This window comes from Colletotrichum siamense (genome assembly GCF_013390195.1).
Source record: "Colletotrichum siamense strain Cg363 chromosome Unknown KSG_Cg363_contig05, whole genome shotgun sequence".
Taxonomy (NCBI): Eukaryota; Fungi; Ascomycota; class Sordariomycetes; order Glomerellales; family Glomerellaceae; genus Colletotrichum; species Colletotrichum siamense.
In genome coordinates this window covers 3,817,431-3,835,724 of record NW_023501018.1, presented here as the reverse complement: position 1 = coordinate 3,835,724, position 18,294 = coordinate 3,817,431, and the positions used below count along the sequence as shown (strand labels likewise).

General features: G+C 47.2%; 4 protein-coding genes across 4 annotated transcripts; all 4 read left to right on the top strand.

The window, feature by feature from the left end:
* Positions 1 to 626: 626 nt before the first annotated feature.
* ERG5-2 (Cytochrome P450 61) lies at positions 627 to 1,596 on the top strand (the record flags this gene model as incomplete). Its single annotated transcript, XM_036640445.1, has 3 exons — positions 627 to 792; positions 845 to 995; positions 1,047 to 1,596. The coding sequence occupies 3 exons, from the start codon at positions 627 to 629 to the stop codon at positions 1,594 to 1,596; spliced, it is 867 nt and encodes a 288-aa protein (XP_036494705.1).
* Positions 1,597 to 1,623: 27 nt separating this feature from the next.
* On the top strand, positions 1,624 to 2,396 carry ERG5-1 (Cytochrome P450 61; the record flags this gene model as incomplete). Its single annotated transcript, XM_036640444.1, has 2 exons — positions 1,624 to 2,295; positions 2,361 to 2,396. The coding sequence occupies 2 exons, from the start codon at positions 1,624 to 1,626 to the stop codon at positions 2,394 to 2,396; spliced, it is 708 nt and encodes a 235-aa protein (XP_036494704.1).
* An 8,285-nt stretch (positions 2,397 to 10,681) lies between these two features.
* Positions 10,682 to 10,997, top strand: CGCS363_v008594 (uncharacterized protein; the record flags this gene model as incomplete). The annotated part of the gene is made up of 2 exons (XM_036640443.1): positions 10,682 to 10,737; positions 10,793 to 10,997. The coding sequence occupies 2 exons, from the start codon at positions 10,682 to 10,684 to the stop codon at positions 10,995 to 10,997; spliced, it is 261 nt and encodes an 86-aa protein (XP_036494703.1).
* A 4,827-nt stretch (positions 10,998 to 15,824) lies between these two features.
* Positions 15,825 to 16,190, top strand: CGCS363_v008593 (uncharacterized protein; the record flags this gene model as incomplete). The annotated part of the gene is made up of 1 exon (XM_036640442.1): positions 15,825 to 16,190. One exon carries the CDS (start codon positions 15,825 to 15,827, stop codon positions 16,188 to 16,190), a length of 366 nt encoding a protein of 121 aa, XP_036494702.1.
* Positions 16,191 to 18,294: the final 2,104 nt, after the last annotated feature.

Below are 18,294 nucleotides of genomic sequence, written 5' to 3'. Positions count from 1 at the left end.
CAAAGGAGGAAGAGTGCTGGTGGAGATGGGCTGAGGAGCGAGCCAGAATACGTACGGGTCCCCATCGAGCCCTTTTCCGAATGGGGACTAGACTCCGCTGGGAGTGTCGGGTCTCTGGAACGTCTGCACGACTTTCGGAGACTAAGCCTGATGCGGTAATCTGGGCTGCTCAGGTACGATCTGGTGGGAATTGAAGGATTAAGAATCCGCAGGTCCAAGCGTCATGAAGGGACTGCTAGATGATGATTGGAGTAGGGGGATAAGACGGGGGTAATTGTGATATTGACGCACTCCGATTGGCCGTCACAGAGACTCTGGATATTGAATCAGTAATGATTTTGTTTTGTCAAGAAAGAAATGATCGTATCATCAAGCCCAAAATGGCAAGGGACAGAAATGAAATTGAGCCGTATGATGCGCCCAATGCTTCCCGGTCTTTATCAATCCTGACCAGGCAAGGACCACTGCTCAATGGCTTGATCATACGAATCGCCAGACGCCAGCTTCCGCTAGCCAAGTCAGCTGGGTGGCTATCTGATGTTTGTATAAGACAGAAACGATTGCCATAGTCTTTCTGTCTTCAACGAAACAAGCTCTTCAACTCGAAAATTGCACACGCACTCGCTATGGCTGCTGAAGTTTTAAGAAGCTCGGCGTCTCAACCAGAGCTGAATCAAACATGGCACTCGAGTACTTCGCAGTTCCAGACTTCCCTACCTGACTTTCTTGCTGGATGGTCAACCTGGCAATATGTTGTGACTATTCTTCTCGGTGCAGTTGTCTACGACCAAGGTATGTAATTTGTTCACCCTGGTGCCGTAAGGCATTAGTTAACGTCTTCCAGTCATGTATCTCAAGCGAAAAGGCTCTATCGCCGGACCAACCTTCAAGATCCCGATTATGGGCCCCTTCCTCCAGGCCATCCATCCCAAGTTTGACGAGTATCTCGCCCAATGGGCCAGCGGACCCCTGAGCTGTGTCTCTGTTTTCCACAAGTATGATTTGAACTTCATCCTTCATCCACATGCTAACACGTTTTCCTACAGATTCGTCGTTCTTGCATCCGATCGCGACATTGCCCACAAGGTATTCAAGTCTCCTAAGTACGTCGAGCCATGCCTAGTGCCTGTTGCCAAAGATATCATCGGTCACAAAGCCTGGGTTTTTCTTCAAGGCAAAGACCACGCAGAGTATCGAAGAGGACTGGCTCCGCTGTTCACCAACAAGGCCATGTCAACCTATCTCCCGATTCAAGAAAAGGTACTTGCCGACTACTTTGACAAGTTTGTCGCAGACAGCGCGGCGAATGGTGGCCGCCCGATGGAGTTTATGACTCTTTTCCGCGAGATCAATTGCGCACTCTCATGTCGTACCTTCTTCGGCGACTACATCTCCCAAGACGCTGTCAAGAAGATTGCCGACGACTTCTACCTCGCAACTGCCGCACTCGAACTGGTCAACATCCCTCTCTCGATGTATATCCCCTTTTCCAAGGTCTGGCGTGGGAAACGCGTCGCGGATGCCGTCCACGTCGAATTCGCCAAGTGCGCGGCCGCTTGCAAAGCCAACATGGCGACGGGAGCAGAGCCCAAGTGAGTCGTCGACCATAGGGTGCTGCACATGATGGAGTCTGAGCGATACCGCGAGAGGCTCGCTGCTGGTGAGACCAACGTTGAGAAGCCGCCGAACGTCATTCGCGAGTTCACCAATGAAGAGATTGGCGAGACGCTCTTCACTTTCCTCTTTGCGTCCCAGGATGCATCGAGCAGTGCGACGACGTGGCTGTTCCAGATTCTCGCCCAACGCCCCGACGTGCTCAATCGTCTGCGGGAGGAGAACCTGGCTGCACGGAATGGCGACAGGAACAAGCCTTTCGACCTTCCTATGTTGGAGTCGCTGACATATACCAATGCGGTCATTAAGGAACTTCTCCGTCACAGGCCACCAGTCATCTTCGTTCCTTACCTTGCGACCCAGGACTTCCCCGTCACGCCGAACTACACTGTCCCAAAAGGTGCCATGATCATCCCGTCATGCTACCCAGCCCTGCATGATCCAGAGATTTACCCCAGACCGGACCACTTTGACCCCGACCGATGGATCACTGGAGACGCAGAGTCCAAAACCAAGAACTGGCTTGTTTTTGGCTCCGGAGCTCACGATTGCCTTGCGCGAAGATATGTCCCGCTCTCCATGGCAGGCATGATTGGCAAGGCTGCACTGGAACTGGACTGGGAGCATCATGCTACGGAGAGATCGGAGGAGATTAGGGTATTCGCGACACTGTTCCCAATGGTAAGCACCAACCAGAATGCATCATGATACTTGCCTGACTATTCCACTTACTAACAAACGAGCAGGACGGGTGTCCGTTGGTGTTCCGAAGACGGCCATGAAAGAAGTGCTTGCTATCAGAATAATAATCAAATTCGCTGCTCAGAAGGCAGAGGTGCAAATGAAAAAGGTTGCATGATGCAGTCATTCCGGGATATATAGATAGATAATATTGTCAATTCTCAAGTTTGGTTGGATCAAAACGTTTCATACTGAATCAATCTCGCCGTTCTCTGCACCTCAGTTTGGCACCTACAACCATCCATAGCCCACAACCATAACCCACAATCTCCAACGAGCCTGCAGACTGCTGGGATTGTAAGAATTACCACAAAAGCTTTGAGCGCCTTTGGCACCATGCCAAAAAATAAAACTGGCCCAGTCTCCTGCAAGTCGATCTTCTTCTACGCTTGGCAGTGGTGGCTCTTTCCAGTATCAACATGAATACTTCTTGCCAATCCTGTATGTGTAGGTGACGGTCCCAGCCGAGGCCCATCCCGCAGCTAGCATATTGTTTGACTGCCCATCTGCGTGTCCGCCTGTGAGCCGAGGGCGTATTAGTCAAAGTTTCCACATAGATGTTCTGCGGTTACTCACATTCTGACGTTTGGAGGAGTTTATACGCCTGAGTACAGCCCTCGCTCTCTGCTTTCGACGATCCGTTCTTCCTCAGCATGACCTGATAGTCAAAGTATGCACCCAGGTTTGGCGGCGGAGTCCTCTCGTCCACTTCCAGCTTTCTATTGCCCTGACTATCAAGAGTCACCTCAAATCCATCAGGACCTTTGTCGGCCTCTTCGCAGAAGTTCTGAGCGACGACTCGAAAGACATTCCAGGGCATGACAGAAACAAATGTCGCATTGCAGTCGTACTGCCAAACCCCTATATTTTTGACTGGGGGGATGTCTACAGGGCTGGCACTTGCAACAAAGACAAGAGAAGAAATGAAAGAGATGATTGAGAGTGACTTCATTGTGAGGATAGGGTCTTAAGCTCCATGACGTGCTAAAGTGTGGTGGCTCTCGATTGATTCTTATTTTCAGAATGGTGTCGATTTATGCTTCTGAAAACAGTTTATAGCCTCCAAAACAAGCAGACGCGGATGGGCGCCTACATGAGCAAAGTTCTATTTACTGATAGCCGCATGGGGAGCTGATGTCTACTGCACCCCAATCTGCAAGTTCAGCTGGCCCAACATAGCCTGAGATATCTCCTACTTATTGACGGATCTGCATGTGGAATAAGAGGCAGGTGCCAAGTTCCATTTGGTTGGGGTCGAGTTAGTGCGTGGCAGATCACATCTGCTTGGCGTCCCCGTTGGTCCCGTTGGACGGTGCAAAAACACGCGCCATTGCAACTACGCCTGCGTTGGCCCTTCGACCCCAACGACGCCCACGGCCCCATTGTCACGTGATCGGAGGAACTACAATCTTGCTCCAATCGCAGACCACATGTATTCTCGAAGATTTCTATTTTATCTTCTAATGTTGGTGAGTGCAGGTCAGCTCGTTTCTCAGCACAGTAGGGTTTATTCCCTGATCGCTCCGGCTGAGCAAACCGCAGGCGGATCAACTGGGTATTGACAGTAAAAAGCCTCGCTCTTAGCTGTTCCTTGTACTGAAATCAAAAGAGCCCTAATCGCGCGGTGCTCGTAGACTGAGTGGTCGCGCAAATGTTGGGCCTTGAAAAAAGCTGTCATAAGATAGCTTATCCATGCGAAAGCATGAGTACGACAAGGACTATTTTCATTGTTCAACGCTAATTGATGTCATAATTGTAGACTGGCCTCCAGGATGCGAAAGATGGGTGAGCAGCGGCTCAGTTACCTTCTGCGTCTGACAGCGGTACCTCTGATCTCACCACTCAAAGCCCATGACCAATCAGCAATGGAAAGAAGCTTGAAAGACCTTGCAGATGATGTTCGAGTTCAGATTGGGCGGCTGCATGTAAGGGCCTGCATTAGCAGATGTTGTTCCACTGCTAGCGTGGGTAGCCTGATGCCGACTGGCTCAATTGCAGCCCATCAGCCAATGTCGATCATGAGGTACATTTTCCCTCAAGCAACGATCATAAGAGGCTGCTTTCACCTTCAAAAGTTGGATCTTGCGATGGAGTATTTGTGCTAAGCTCATACTTCTCTGCCTCAAACACGCGTGGTTTCCATCAGCTGATTACTTCACAGCAGCGGGTAGCACATAGATCAACATGGATTCACGACTCCTACCAACCGCTTCATACACATCGGAACGTCATGGCGACGGACGGGAGGACCGGTCGCTTCCATGCTACATGCTTGGGCTTCCGGGATTTGCGTCTTCACTTGGAATTCCAATGGTCGTCAACGACGTAGTTGGACCACCCGGCTTTTCTTCCTCAGACCCGATATCCAACAACATGAAGCATTCTCTAACATCAAGACCGAATCACGGCATGGAAGCACCCTTAAACCTGACGCATGTGGAGACCGAATCCATTTCTACAGTCTCTCAAACACAATGGGAGTGTAGGAAAGAGGTCATCCGCGCACTCTACTTGACCCAAAACTTGCCACTGAAGCAAATCAAGGTCATTATGGCTCGCACTTACTCTTTCTGTGCCACGTAAGTTGCTGACAGCTACCTTGGTGAAGGAATCACTAACAGCGAGGTCGTTGAAGTGAACGAATGTATAAAAGACAGTTCGTGAAGTGGCGCTGGAAGAAATACAACACGAAAAAATCCCAGGATCAGCAAGCTGTGGAAAGACCCCCAGGAATTCAAACATGTCGCAGGCCGCCTCGCCGAGACGTCAAACCAAGTCCTACGGCCGAATGTCTGTGTTCACAGTGTTTTGAACGGAGATCATGCTTGTCCGTCCTATCACTGAACCACGCCAGCACAGAAAATCAAGTACAATATGATTTGTTTGTCAGCTTACGCGATCTCATATTGGGAACTACAAGTCGCGACCCTAGCTGGTCCGAACGAAGGAAGCTTTCGTCACACGAGACAGCCGGCGACCGCTTATTTAATCTTTTCAGAATGGCGGATAGTCTTTACATGTCCGGGGACTCCGCACGGGCAGGGGCAACATTCCGACAATGTTTCTGCATGCTTGAAGAGGTCATTCGAGACGAGCCCATAAATTTCTATCAGGCCTTATTCTTCAACATTCCCTTTCGCCTTCCAACAGAGGAACTTCTCAAAGTCTACCTGTACCATCTTCACCAACTATTCAACCTCAAAAGATATGGGGAACCTATCGCTCGTATGGCCGCAGCGACCCATCTTTTAGCTACAGAAGCTGCATGCCACCTCCTACCGAGCATATATCGAATGCACGATATAACTGCTGATTACTACCGAAAGATTCGTGGCGAGACAGACATGGAAAGCCTCGAAGCAAGAATGGACGCCCTCATATTGAGCGAAGGGGAAGACAAGTCACAGGAATGCAATCATATCATCAAATGTTTTCGTGAGCTATTGAACGATACTATCAGCCAGTTTGGAACATGTTCGGTAGAAGCGATCTTTGTGGAACACTGGCAAATCGATGCGGCCACTAGCCTCGATGCGCCATCTGACGACATCGTCAGGCTCTGCGAGGATCATATATTTCGACTCATTGCAAGTAATGACGATCGTCGGCTATGTGACTGGAGTCTACTTTCGTTGGATCGCTATGAAAGCGTCCAATACAACCTTTACAAGGTCTTTGTCGAGTCAGGAGACATGCAACGTGGTATATTGCATCTGAAAGACTCCATTTTGGCAGCAGAATACGCAGTGTCAAGGGCAGTTGACCATGATTGGAAAACAAGCACCGCTTGCCAGCTGCTACAGAATCAACTGGAGCTTGTTGACTGCTTGTCTGTTATGGGGCAAGTCGATGAAGCTGATGGGGTTAAAGCGATTATCGCCGCGTCTGAGTATTTGGAAGAGGTTGTACAAAATGACCTGGGGGAGAACTTCGCTGAACTTTTAGTTTGCTAGCGACTTGTGCTAGGTCATCAGGCTATCGTATCATTACTCTTCATTGAATTCATCCAAACCATCTTAAGATCGCAGGGAGCAATTGCAAGTCACAGTGTCTGGCTGTCCTTCGTTTGATGCCTGTTGAGCCAGAAGACACGTCAGAGTTGAAGGAGAATGTCAATTTCTTGGGTCATAGTCCATCCAAGCATCCGATCTGAAGGCATAAGATCCGCGGTCCATTCTCGATGCAACCACATAACTCAAGACTTCTTCCCATGGAAGCACAGACGACGAGAGGAGTACAAAAGCAAACTCAGATAGTCAAGTGGCTTACTCGACGAATAGTAAAAAGCCGACAGCAACGGATTGCTGCACAAAACCTGGAAATAGACGTGTTGAAGATTGCAAGGGGAAGATTTTGCGGCTAATCAATCACATTCATAGAGCATCTTCGGTGCTATGGAGATTACTCTCATCAATTGAATGGGACACCACACCAATAGAGCCCCGCAGATGTAGTCAACTGCTAATGGCAGCCGCTGCATGCGACCCAGTTGCCTTAAACGCATGATATTTCAGCGGACTCTGGCTGCAAACCGAGAAACTTTCAGCACTTTCTTCTGGATGACGTGGAACAGTTGGTCAAGAGTCTATAGGAAAGTGGGTGCTCAGGGAGCAACTGTGTTGTGGTGTGTGCAGTCTGAATCGTTGGACCGCTTCACTTCGGGCGCCTAGTCCTTGCTGCCTAGACGCCTTAATCTGAATTTGCCAATAAAAGTGTTGATTGACGCCAAGAAGGAAGACAGGTCTCACTGGTTCAAATAAAAGAACCTGGAGCACTTTTCCTGCAGCTAACATGTTAGGCAGGCTGGTTGGATGTCAGGGCGAAGCATCCCCGGCTTGCGCCCGCGCTGAACATATTGCACCTCAAATTCCTTATATGCGGCCCAACGCCTACTTCTGCTGGCGGGACTAGGGGCAGACAGATGCCGCCAACAGCCTCACTCAGCTGCGCCCCCACGAAAAACATTGACGGGACTTTTATCCGTAAGCAAGGTCACAGTCGGATCGGAATGCGGATAACTGTCAGCCGGCTGCACAATCTTGCAGGTAAAAGTCCCCTGAGATGCTGGGGTAAGATCGAAAGATGCGGTGTGAACTACTGGGATCGTCGCCTTGCCTTCTTTTGAAGGCGCCAGCATATATGGCTTGAGCGTGTCTGCCTGAGTTCTTGTGTCTCGTCTTGCTTGTCTGTTTCCCTCAGTGCTACGGCCCTCAAAAATCTCTTCTTTTCAATCGCAGGCATTTATTTGTCCTTATCCCTCGTATACTTCCCATCAAAAATCATGGGGTCTATGGGAGATTCTGTTGATGACCTTGTAGACTTCGACGATCCTCCCCCCTATATGCTTTCATTAGTATTGCAAGACAATTGGACACAATATAACGCCCCCAGGATCGAAAGTTTAATGGAACATCCGGCCATTGATGGTAGCAATTTATCGGCGGAAATTGGTGTTGCGAGTCACGCACAGATCCCTTCAGTCGCCATTCACGACGCCGAAAGCCATATTGCCCTTCCTCTGGCATCGGCCAACTCTCCCCTCCAAGCTGAAGAGGATTGCAGCCTCGTCGTTTCCCCGAAGACCTCTGAGTCATCTCAGTCCGTAGGAGCGGTAGTCTTCCCACACCAGCACCTGACTCTACCGTCGACGAATATTTCAGCCAGTAGTCCGTTTTCTGTATCATCCGAGGGCAGCGAAGACCACTCATCATCACATCAAGTAACAGAAGAAGAATGGAGAGCCCGGAAAGATGAGCTTCATAGGCTGTACATGACCGAAAATCTTCCTCTGAGAGAGATCATGGAAATATTTGGGCAACGGCAGTTTTTTCCAACGCAAGTTCACGAATCTTTCAGTGCGCGTTGGCCACTAGCTTATACTTGATGTCACAGGCAAAAGATGTATAAGTCTTGTTTTAGAAGGTGGGGTTGGTTCAAGAATACTACGAAAAGAATCCGACAAAAGCTCAGAAATGGCGAGAAGGTTGAAATGGCTCAAGGAACGACCAAGAGGCGTCGACGAAACATGAGACTTCTAGGTAGCGGTGGTAGCAGCCGAAATTCGTCCGCTTCCCCGAGACTTTCCCACGAGATACCGGCACTCGCCAGCAGATTCTGGTATGCGAGCGACAACCTTCGACGGATCGAAATGCTCTTCGGTCACTTGAGCCAGATCATCGACGCTTCCGCTAGGAAGAATCATATTTGGGGTCAAGTTTCCCGATTTGAATGCCTTCCGGCATTTGGCCAGGACTTGTGCTCTCAGATAGCCCTGGCATCCGAGCTTTTCGCGACTGATCATACAGAAACAGGCTCCGCCGTTCTGAAGAAAGCGTTTGCTTACATTGGCCAAGTCGCTCAGGAGGAAGACATCTTTATTTATGGACAGCTTTTCATCGACATACCATTTGTCCTCCTTGATTACCAGCAGCACCGCATCCTTCAGTGTTATTTGAGTCATCTGTACGGCATACTGGATACTCCCGAGAAACGATGCCATCCAATTACGCAAATGGCCCTACTGATGCAGCACATCACCAAAGAAGACGACGACAAGGTTCTTGAGAGTATCGAACGACTTCATTACATCGCAGCGGATCGATATGATGCAATCCACCACGCTGTCAACTTCAACAGCATTGAACGGCGGATGGAGGCCGTGCTATTCAACGGAGCTAACGGTCAAAGCCAATCCGATTGCAATGGGGTGCTTGCAAGCTTTGAAGCCCTGCTTGAGGAGGCTATTGAAGAGCATGGAGAAGTTTCTGAGACTACAATTTCGATGAAGGTATGGAGAATTGAGGCGTCTAGGCGGCTCAGAACCGTAGACTCTGCAGAATTTATAGCCCGCTGTCATAAATATCTCCAGCAGGTCTTTTCAGCGGCTGAGGGACGAACCTCACTGACAGAATGGAGTCCCTGGCTTCTCTGGAAGCTTGGTGAGGTCCATTACGAGCTGTCCAGATTCTATATCGACGAAGGACATCATGAAGCAGGTCTTCGTGAGCTCGGCTCCTGTGTGACACTTTTTGATGTAGCTATTTTGGGTGGGGATGTAGATTTAACGTCGTTCTTGACTCCTAGAGTATGTCAGTATAGAAATCAGCTGGTTCAGCACTGGATGGATCTTGGAGAGGTAGAGATAGCGAGAGATTTGGAACATGAGCTTTGCTCCAGTGGATATCTGCAGGCGGCCAAAGAGAGATATGGAGGATAGCACCTAGTTTGTCATATCTCGATTGATGTCTGCGGTCGGAATGGCTGGTCCTGAAGCATCGGATCTAGGTACTGAGGAAGGCGCTTGATTTAGAAGACATCGAGATGGTAGTGTTGGCGCGAATGAAAATTACATGTAGATATGTACGATGACAAGTACCTTTCCTCATTTAGTCTGCCTCATAAGAGAAACACCATTGTGATCGTCAAAGAGCCCGGAACCCGAAGGGGTGGTAGATGGCGGGAACCTCACAGCACTAACAACTCTTCGTCTCTGTGGGTAAGCCTCATTTGATCAATTGAATTGTCCACACCCCGTATGATTCAATAGAGAGAACAATGGCTGGAGTGCATGATATTGCCGTGTTTTATGTGTCCCAAGACCAAGCCCTGGCTTAGGCATTTTTCCATTTGTCAAATTGAGGTGAAAGCCTTGCTAAGCCAATTCGCATCGCGTGAAAAAGGCCCGGGCAGGTGGGAGCTTGGGGGCGATGAGGTGTTAGCACCAATAAGACATCACAAAGGGTGGCAAGTCATGCGAATGCAAGGAGACGTATGACTATTAGCCATGCCAGAAGTGACTGTTGGGGCTGAGGCTTTGCGACCCAATGAGCATGGGACGCCTGCATAGCCAATCGACCAATGGATTGCACGGCATTCCTTCCATTCTACCTCGCTCTCGGTGAGGCTGATAGGTGACCCTTAAGAACAGTTCCCTCGAGTACCCATTTTTAAGCCGTATATAAGGTTGTTATCCAACGCCGCTTCTGCAACCTTTACGAACATTTCGTATTCCATAAATTCCCTCGACATGTGGAAGGTCACTTACTTGAACTTCGTCATTTTACCTATTAGTCACTCTCTAGGAGCTACTGCTTGATACTGGATAAAGGTTTCATTCGGTATCAACAAGACATCGAACATGGAGTTGGCATCGGTACTCAATCCTGCGGAGGAACAGCCCGCAGCTTGCAGACACAGATTCTACCGACATGATGACATTCCATCACAACCAACAATGATAAGCCGTCAGAACTCGACACCCAGGCCGAGTGACAAAGACTGGGAGAGCAGAAAACATGATTTATACAAGCTCTACATGTTAGACAACATGAATCTCAAGATGGTGATGGAGGAGATGACGGGAAGATATCTCTTCTGCGCAAGGTGAGTAACGCGAGTACCACATCAAATATTCCCGCGAGACCTAACGATTCCGAAGTCAGAGGATGTACAAGAGACGATTCATGAAGTGGGAGTGGTTCAAATACCAGACCAGGCGGTCGCAGTCGACGTTGTCTCAGCCGGACAGTCAAGGCAAGACTTGTCACGGAAAGACTACACGACAGAGTGGCAGGCGTAATACCCTCCAAAGCTTCAAGAACCACGAAGTAGAGGGGGCTCTCGTGGGAAATATGAACCTCTAGCCCGTGGCACCTACTTTCCCTACAGCAAGATATTGAGAGTGGCCTCTGGCTGTTCACTGTGATTTTTACCTGCTTAGAGCGACAGACCTCCTAACTCTGCGCCTCCTGATAATACACACAGCCTTTAGTTATATAATCCCTAATAACCTCCTAAGTCTCTAACTACTTCTCCTAATCTTAGCCGTACTTATATATATATATAACTTCACTATTTTTAACTTTACTTTAGTAATAATATAGTTTATAATTACTTAATTACTTAATTACTAACTACTAAACTATTAACCTATCCTCTCTTTTATATATTACTTATACTATTAATATTATTTTTATTACTACTTTACTATCTATTATAATAGCTTCTTTAGAAGTAAGTTATTACTATTATTATCTTCTTATTTAATTAGGCTAGCTAACGCCTTTATAGCTATACTATTATTAGTAATACTCTCTCTATTTAGTATAAAATATACTTACTAATATTCCTCTACTAAACTTATACTTAGGCCTAAGCTATATCTATTTTAGTATTATAGAGGGTTTATATAAAGAAAGCTTACTCTTTAGGATAGCTAGAGATATATATAGCCTCTACTTTAAAGCTATTAGAGGTATTTATTACTTTAATTATAATATAGAGAGGGTCTTTTTTAGAAGTATTCTTAAAAACTCTATCTAATACTATTATAATAAACTACTCTTATTTAGAGTTAGAGTACTTATTAAACTTAAAAACTTTATTTAGTATATAAATATTATACTATATAGTAATAGTTTTAGCTATTTTTTTAAAGAAGGGTATACTTAGCGTAAGGTTAGTATTCTTATATTCTTTATATAGTATAGATATTATAAAGATATTTTAGGATCTATTATAGGTTATAAGGATAGGTTATTAATATAGGTTTAAGAGTAAGGAAGAGGAAGAGGGAAGGATATAAGCTTTATATATAGTAGAGCTTTTTATACTTCTAGCTATAAGAACCTCTTATAATAACCTCTTTAGTTAAGGAGTTATCTCTATTTAGTAGTATTATAACCTCTTTAGTTAAAGAGTTATCTCTTTTATAGTAGTATTTATAGCACCTCACTAGAAGGTTTAGTAAAGCTATCGCTATAAGAGCCTTAGTAACCCTTTTAGCTTTAATATAATTAGCTTTACTATATATAGCGCTACTAGCTTTACGCTATATAGCTAGCGCTATTACTATTCTACTAATCTATTTAGCTAAAATATACGTTTAACTTTATATAAGGGTTTACTTACTAATAAGAATATATAGGGTTTCTATACTGTTTTCTTTAATTAGTAGAGGGTATAGGTTAAGGTACTTATATAGTATTTCTAGAATTATGCCTACGTATAGGGTGAATTTTGCTGTAGTCTTTTTACGGGGGGGCTGCGTTATAACTATAAACTTAAGACATCGAGAGTATGTTTAATACTAATAGAAACCTTCTTTTAAGACCTTGAGCATTGGATCATACAGCAGTTATTGCTACCTTGACTTTGCGGTTTTCTAATTTTCCTGTTGTCCCTCCCCCTTTTGATGTGTATATAGCGCTTAGTACTACTAATGGAAAGGATACTGCTTTCTGAAGGCTTATAATCAGCTAATCTTAATATACCTATGTAATAAAGCACTAGAGAAACTCCGCTATATTGGCTGGTTAAGTCAGCCACTACTTATTAAGCCTCTTATGTATTCCTAACGTGAGACGCAGGTGAGGACGCATTATGCATATATTACGTAGAAAACAAAAGACATTAAATGCCCTCCTGGAGCTTTCTGACAGCTTCCACCCTATATGATTATGACATTATCAATCCTATTTTCGAACATCCAATTCTTTCTAAGGCTAAGTAGTTAATATTACAGGGAATACCTGTGGAACATCCCAGATTCGAGGGAGTGCCTAGGGCTTCTGTAGTTTCTGCGACAAGGGCTGAGGTTGCAAGAAGCTGTTCCAAAAAAAGACGGTCTTGCAGGATGTTACTTTCCAGGATTCTCCTATTAGTATCGGTCTCTGCCAGATGCATTGCCTGATTGGTGGCGTTGATAGACTTTCTCAAGCAGGATATGCTTGACTCAAGATCGTCCATGCGACTGAAGTATTGGCACAAGTACCAATGTGCCACACCGTAGAGCTGCAGCTTGCGACAACTCCAGTTACGGAAGTATTGGTCTTGCGACCCCCTCAAGTGACTAATGAAGCGTTGACACGAACTCCGAAACTTCTCGGAGAGCGGCTGAAGTTGATGGTTTGTGAATATAAGATAGAATTCGATCTCCATCGCTTCGTTTGATTGTCTCCCAAGCTTGAAGGCGGACTCATATAATAGCCTTTCAACGCTGAGCATGATACTATCGCAGGTGGTCTCGTTTCTACCGGAGGCGTCTAAGCTCAATGTCTCAACTCTTGCTTTCAGGGTGTTAAAGTCATCCTTTCCCCTCATTTCCGTATAACAATCAGTGACTATGCCGTACATTGTCTTGATGAATTGCTGGATGTCCATCGCACTTTGGACGCTGAGTTGCTGCATCATGAGACTTATACGCGTAAGAGGCTCATCGCCTTTCATGATGCTTAAGAGCCGAGAAACATGCAGCAGATACGACTTCAGTTCCCTGTTAAGTATCTGAGACCTGAGACAGTACGGAACCTCGAGTAGGAGAGTTTGGTAGATCCTGATGGATGGATGGAGAATGGAATCTTCAAGGTCTCGGAAGGCCTGGCGAAGAATCTCGCCACCCTTGGAAAAGCTTTCTGTCGTCAAGAGGTCTGAGGCGACAACAAACTGTCTGAAAAGATGATCGGCACTTTTGGGTAGCAGAGCAAGTCTATCAGCTTTGTCCCGTTCGGGATCCTGACAAGAAATTCCGCGAATCATGTCTCGAAGGCTAGCAAAAGCCTCCTCTGTAAGTGTGAGGTTCTGTGATGCGTGAAGGAGTGGAGTCGAGAGCTTTGAATGCTTGGTGGTGATGGAATGTGTGTGCATGATGTTCTTAACTAGTCGTTGTCGAGGTGGTCTTATGCATGTCGCGTTCCCGGTGGGCATCTCAACGGCCTGTCCGTCTTGACGACTTTGACGAAGTCCCTTTGAATTGTATTTTCTCCAGTTCCACTTGACGAATTGTCGTTTATACATTCTTTCCCTGCTGTCAATGTGAGAGATTTAGTTTCCATGACAGCGCATAAGTTGGCCTGGAAGTACTGACGTAGCTGGAAAAGAATGTGTTGCTGTCATAATGCCCACAATCTCCTTCAGTGGGAGGTTGTCCACCAGATAAAGACGCCGAATAGCTGTTTTATGTGCATCCCATTCCTTCTGACTCTTGGCTCGAACTCGTGCACACCGTGAGTCGTCGACCGGAAGGAAAGGGAGTGAAGGTTGCGAGGCGAGCGACGACATGTCGTCCATAACAGTCGAAGCATCCCAAGAGTCCATACCCACGTTGTTGCAGGTCGTAATATCCCATTTAATTGCATCCTCCGTCGGTCCCTGTCTGGAAAGCTTCGTTCCTAGGTCCAATTGACTCACAAATGGCTTTCCGAACCATTGATCATAACTAAGGCCTTGGGAATCCATAGCTGAAGAGGAACCCATCATGTGGTTGAAAATCCAGTGGTGATTGCAGTTGCCGTACTTCGAAATCGATATGCAATTGACACGAATCAACAATATTTAAACCAAATTTGGCGATTATGAGAACAAAAGTATCTTACTCCTTTTCAATTTTGAGAGGCTGACAGGTTCAGCCTAATGGCTTACTGGATCATTGTGTCTGCCTTGGGCTGCCGGGCCTTTTGGCTGTTGTGTTGTGAGACAAGCCAAAGCTCGTCCGCCAAGTAATGCAAACAGTTAAAAAGACCTAAAGCGGCACTAATGGTCCAGAATTTGATTGCAACATGACGAGTTATGAACCTGCAGGTTCAAGTGTAATCGGGTCACTGGCACCGCCACAGTGCTCTTCTGATGCAGGCTGCAGCCACTTACTTCGCCCTCCTGTAATAATCACACAGCATTGAAATCCAGCGAGGATAAACGAGCTTGCCGCCAATCATGTCGTGTCACATAAGCCGATTGGGGAGGACAAATCCTGCCGATCAAAACGTCTCACTGCGCGGTGCTGCGTGCGCTGATGACAGATGGCACGCATCGGGAAATCGAGATTGTACATCTCAACGTTATAAATTGGAATGAGAGACGAGAGGGCCCCAGCGGATACTAAATTGGCGAGTTTTGATTGTTGCTATCGAATTTGTCATAATTCATGTCCGCAATTGTTCGTCTGAAAAAAACACCAGGTCTACACATACTAGCCCAGGGTTCTGACGCGTGGGGCTGAGTGCATATTGTTCATGTCACAAGCTTCCATCAGCTCTTTATTTCACAAGGCCAAGTATCGCGTTACCAAGACCCTACAAGCATTCATGACCTTGTATCACTCAGGTCTTCGGCAATTCATTTGGTTGGTTGTGTCACAATCCTCTAGGATCGTAGGAACCGTTGTGTTGCTGGCTAGCCTCAACAACTCTGCAATAGCTTTTGAATCCAGAGCGATGAGGTCATCGCGTCCGATAGCCTGTCAGAATGTCTTCCACTGGCGATGTCATAGACTGGTGATTGGTGGCAGGGTTATGAGGGCCCATCGACTCCCTGGTGTAGCCAGACTGAAATCTGTGTATATAACTGACGATGTCTCTCTCCTGGAGCCCAACCTCCTCGTTCTTCCACTGGCATCCTATTAGGTTTGATTAAAGGCCATACAAACTCTGTTGGGCTCAAAACGTGCGAATTCCTCTCCCTCTCAAATTGACGCCATGAAGCTCTCCTCCTGCCTTGCCAGCCTTGTCATGCTATGCACCAACGTCGCATACGTTTCAGCTGGTTGCTACACCCACGGAGAGAAATGGGCCAACCAGGGTGATGCAGTTTATCACACTGGAAGAGCTTGTAGAGGCCATGACGGCAACAAAGGAGCTTTCCAAGGATGGTTCGCATCCGGAGAGACAAAGAATCTCTGTTATCAGTACGGCGATCAGAAATGGGAATTCCAGATCACCAATCTCAACGAAGGTGCCGGCTTTGACCTCAACGACGACGACTGTGCCAATGGACTCGCCAGAGAAATCATCGGCTGTGAGAGTGGCGGGCAGTCTGATAACGCCGGCTGGCGGTTTAGGTGAGCCAGGAAATTGGGCAACAGCTACATGCACACTTGTTGACGTTTTAAATCGACACTAGAGCCGACCCAAACACAGGGACTTGTTAAGGCTTCAGCGATGGACTTTTCGCCTGTCATAGACGTAGTTGCTCCATAGAAGGTAAAGAGGGTCTATGGATATCGCTTTGGTGCCTTGTAGTCGGCAGTCAATGGCAAACCCGTTGCAAAAGCAGTTCAATGGGAGAATACAGAGAAAGGTTGAAATTTTGAAGTCGAAGTAATCACAGCGCGTATCATAACTATGATCAACACCATTTCCAAACCTAGTCTAGCAATATGCTCTTGTGAGGCGTAGAACGGGCGTAGTTTGGTAGCCTGTCTTGTTCAAAATAAATGCCGTACACATCGAACAGTACCCAAATATCGGTATTATCACCCCTCAGTCTTGAGAATAGAAGTGGACTGCAAATAACTTGTTTATAACACATGTGGTGTTCTTGTGTGTCTGCGGTGTCTCCATAATGTGACCTAGGACTCTTGAGTCCAAGCCCATGAAACCCGAACCCTTTTGATATTTTGGGACGAATCCATGGTCAGATTCGCACCCGCTACGGTGGAGTTTGTCATTGTTGCATTCGAGGCGGCGGGGTCAACTTTAAGGTCAGCATGACAGATCCTCCGCGGAACTTCGCTACTGGTGACGGGGAAACGAGAAATCAAAAGAAAGAGGAAAGAAGGAAACACAAGATGTAAGACGGCACGGCAAGAAAAGCTTTTGCTTACGGATGTGAGTCTTAGGAATTGAGGATGGGCGCCGGACACAGTAGCTGTAACCGCGCTGGAGCTTGCAGTCTTTCAACTTGGAAAGACTTGGGTTCCAGGCTAAGAAGTTTTTGACTTGGGAACCTATAGTTAGCGCCATCTTCCAATCATCTCGATTGAATACAAGATTTTCTTGGGTCACTCACGAGTGATACCGTGCTTGGTCGCTGTGTACCCGCAGCCGTTGATACCGAAATCATCCAGGAATTCCTTGTTCCGGTCGGCCTTCTTGTAAGTGAGCTCAAAGGGCAAAAAGCTCTGGTACTTGGGACAATCTTCAGAAGTACCTGGAGCACGGGGGTTGACCTGTCGAGCCAAACTTTGCGCCGAGGCCTTCTTCGAACGGTTTCTCCGCTGCTTCCTAGTGTTCTCCTTGCCTTCTTGGGCGTCGGCACTAGCGGCGGTGCCTACTTCCAGCAGAGGATAGATAGACGGCATCATCTCTTCAGCAGAGGTCACTTCCGTAGCTGTGGCTGTGGCCGTTGCGGCATCCGTCGTCGAGGCCTGAGCCGTAGTCACGACGTCCCCAAAAGTAGCGGTTGCTTCTCCGTACGGTGTTGGGGTGGGTGTGGCGTAGGCATCAATGGAGCAGCTGCTAGTCAGCGACGCAAACACTGAGGCGCGGTCTTCGTTGAAACCAATGGGGGATCTTAGTTGGACGGACATGGGGCCCAGCCAGCAGTCATCGCAGTAATGCGCCTCGGAGCCCCCTGTCTCATTGCGCCAACCGGCCACAACAGTATCGCAAAAGCTGCCCGTGGACTTGTCTTTGTAGCAGGAGACGTCGTAGAAGTACAGATATCGGTCAACGATGTAAGTTGCCGGAAAGCTCAGATAGCTGTACTGGATGGTGTCGGCACTGGCGTCACAGGAGTCTAGGACCTTCGTGCGCAGGTCAACGAGCGACTGTCTGCACGTGGCCTCACAGACGTTTGCGAGGCCATCCTGGTCAAGGAGGTCAACACTGGAGGCGCTGTGAAGTATAGAATTAGCGACGTGTCTTTTTATTTCGAAGAACTGAAGTCCTCCACTCATTTAGACATACTCCCAGGCAACATGTTTGGCCAGTCGGTCAGAGCACTCGACGGTTGCGTTCAGGGCCTCAAAGCAAGGTCCGGTGAGGTTCAACGTCTCATACGACATCTTCATCGTTGGAAACTGCTGAGCAAACGCAAAACGGCCTGCTAGACTCGAAAGAGCGAGGAGAAAGAATATGGTACTGAACATTGTTGTTAATGAGTGTAAATGTGTTCAAATGAGTGTGAATTCCGTAACAAAAGAATGGACGTTGAAAATTCAACTTT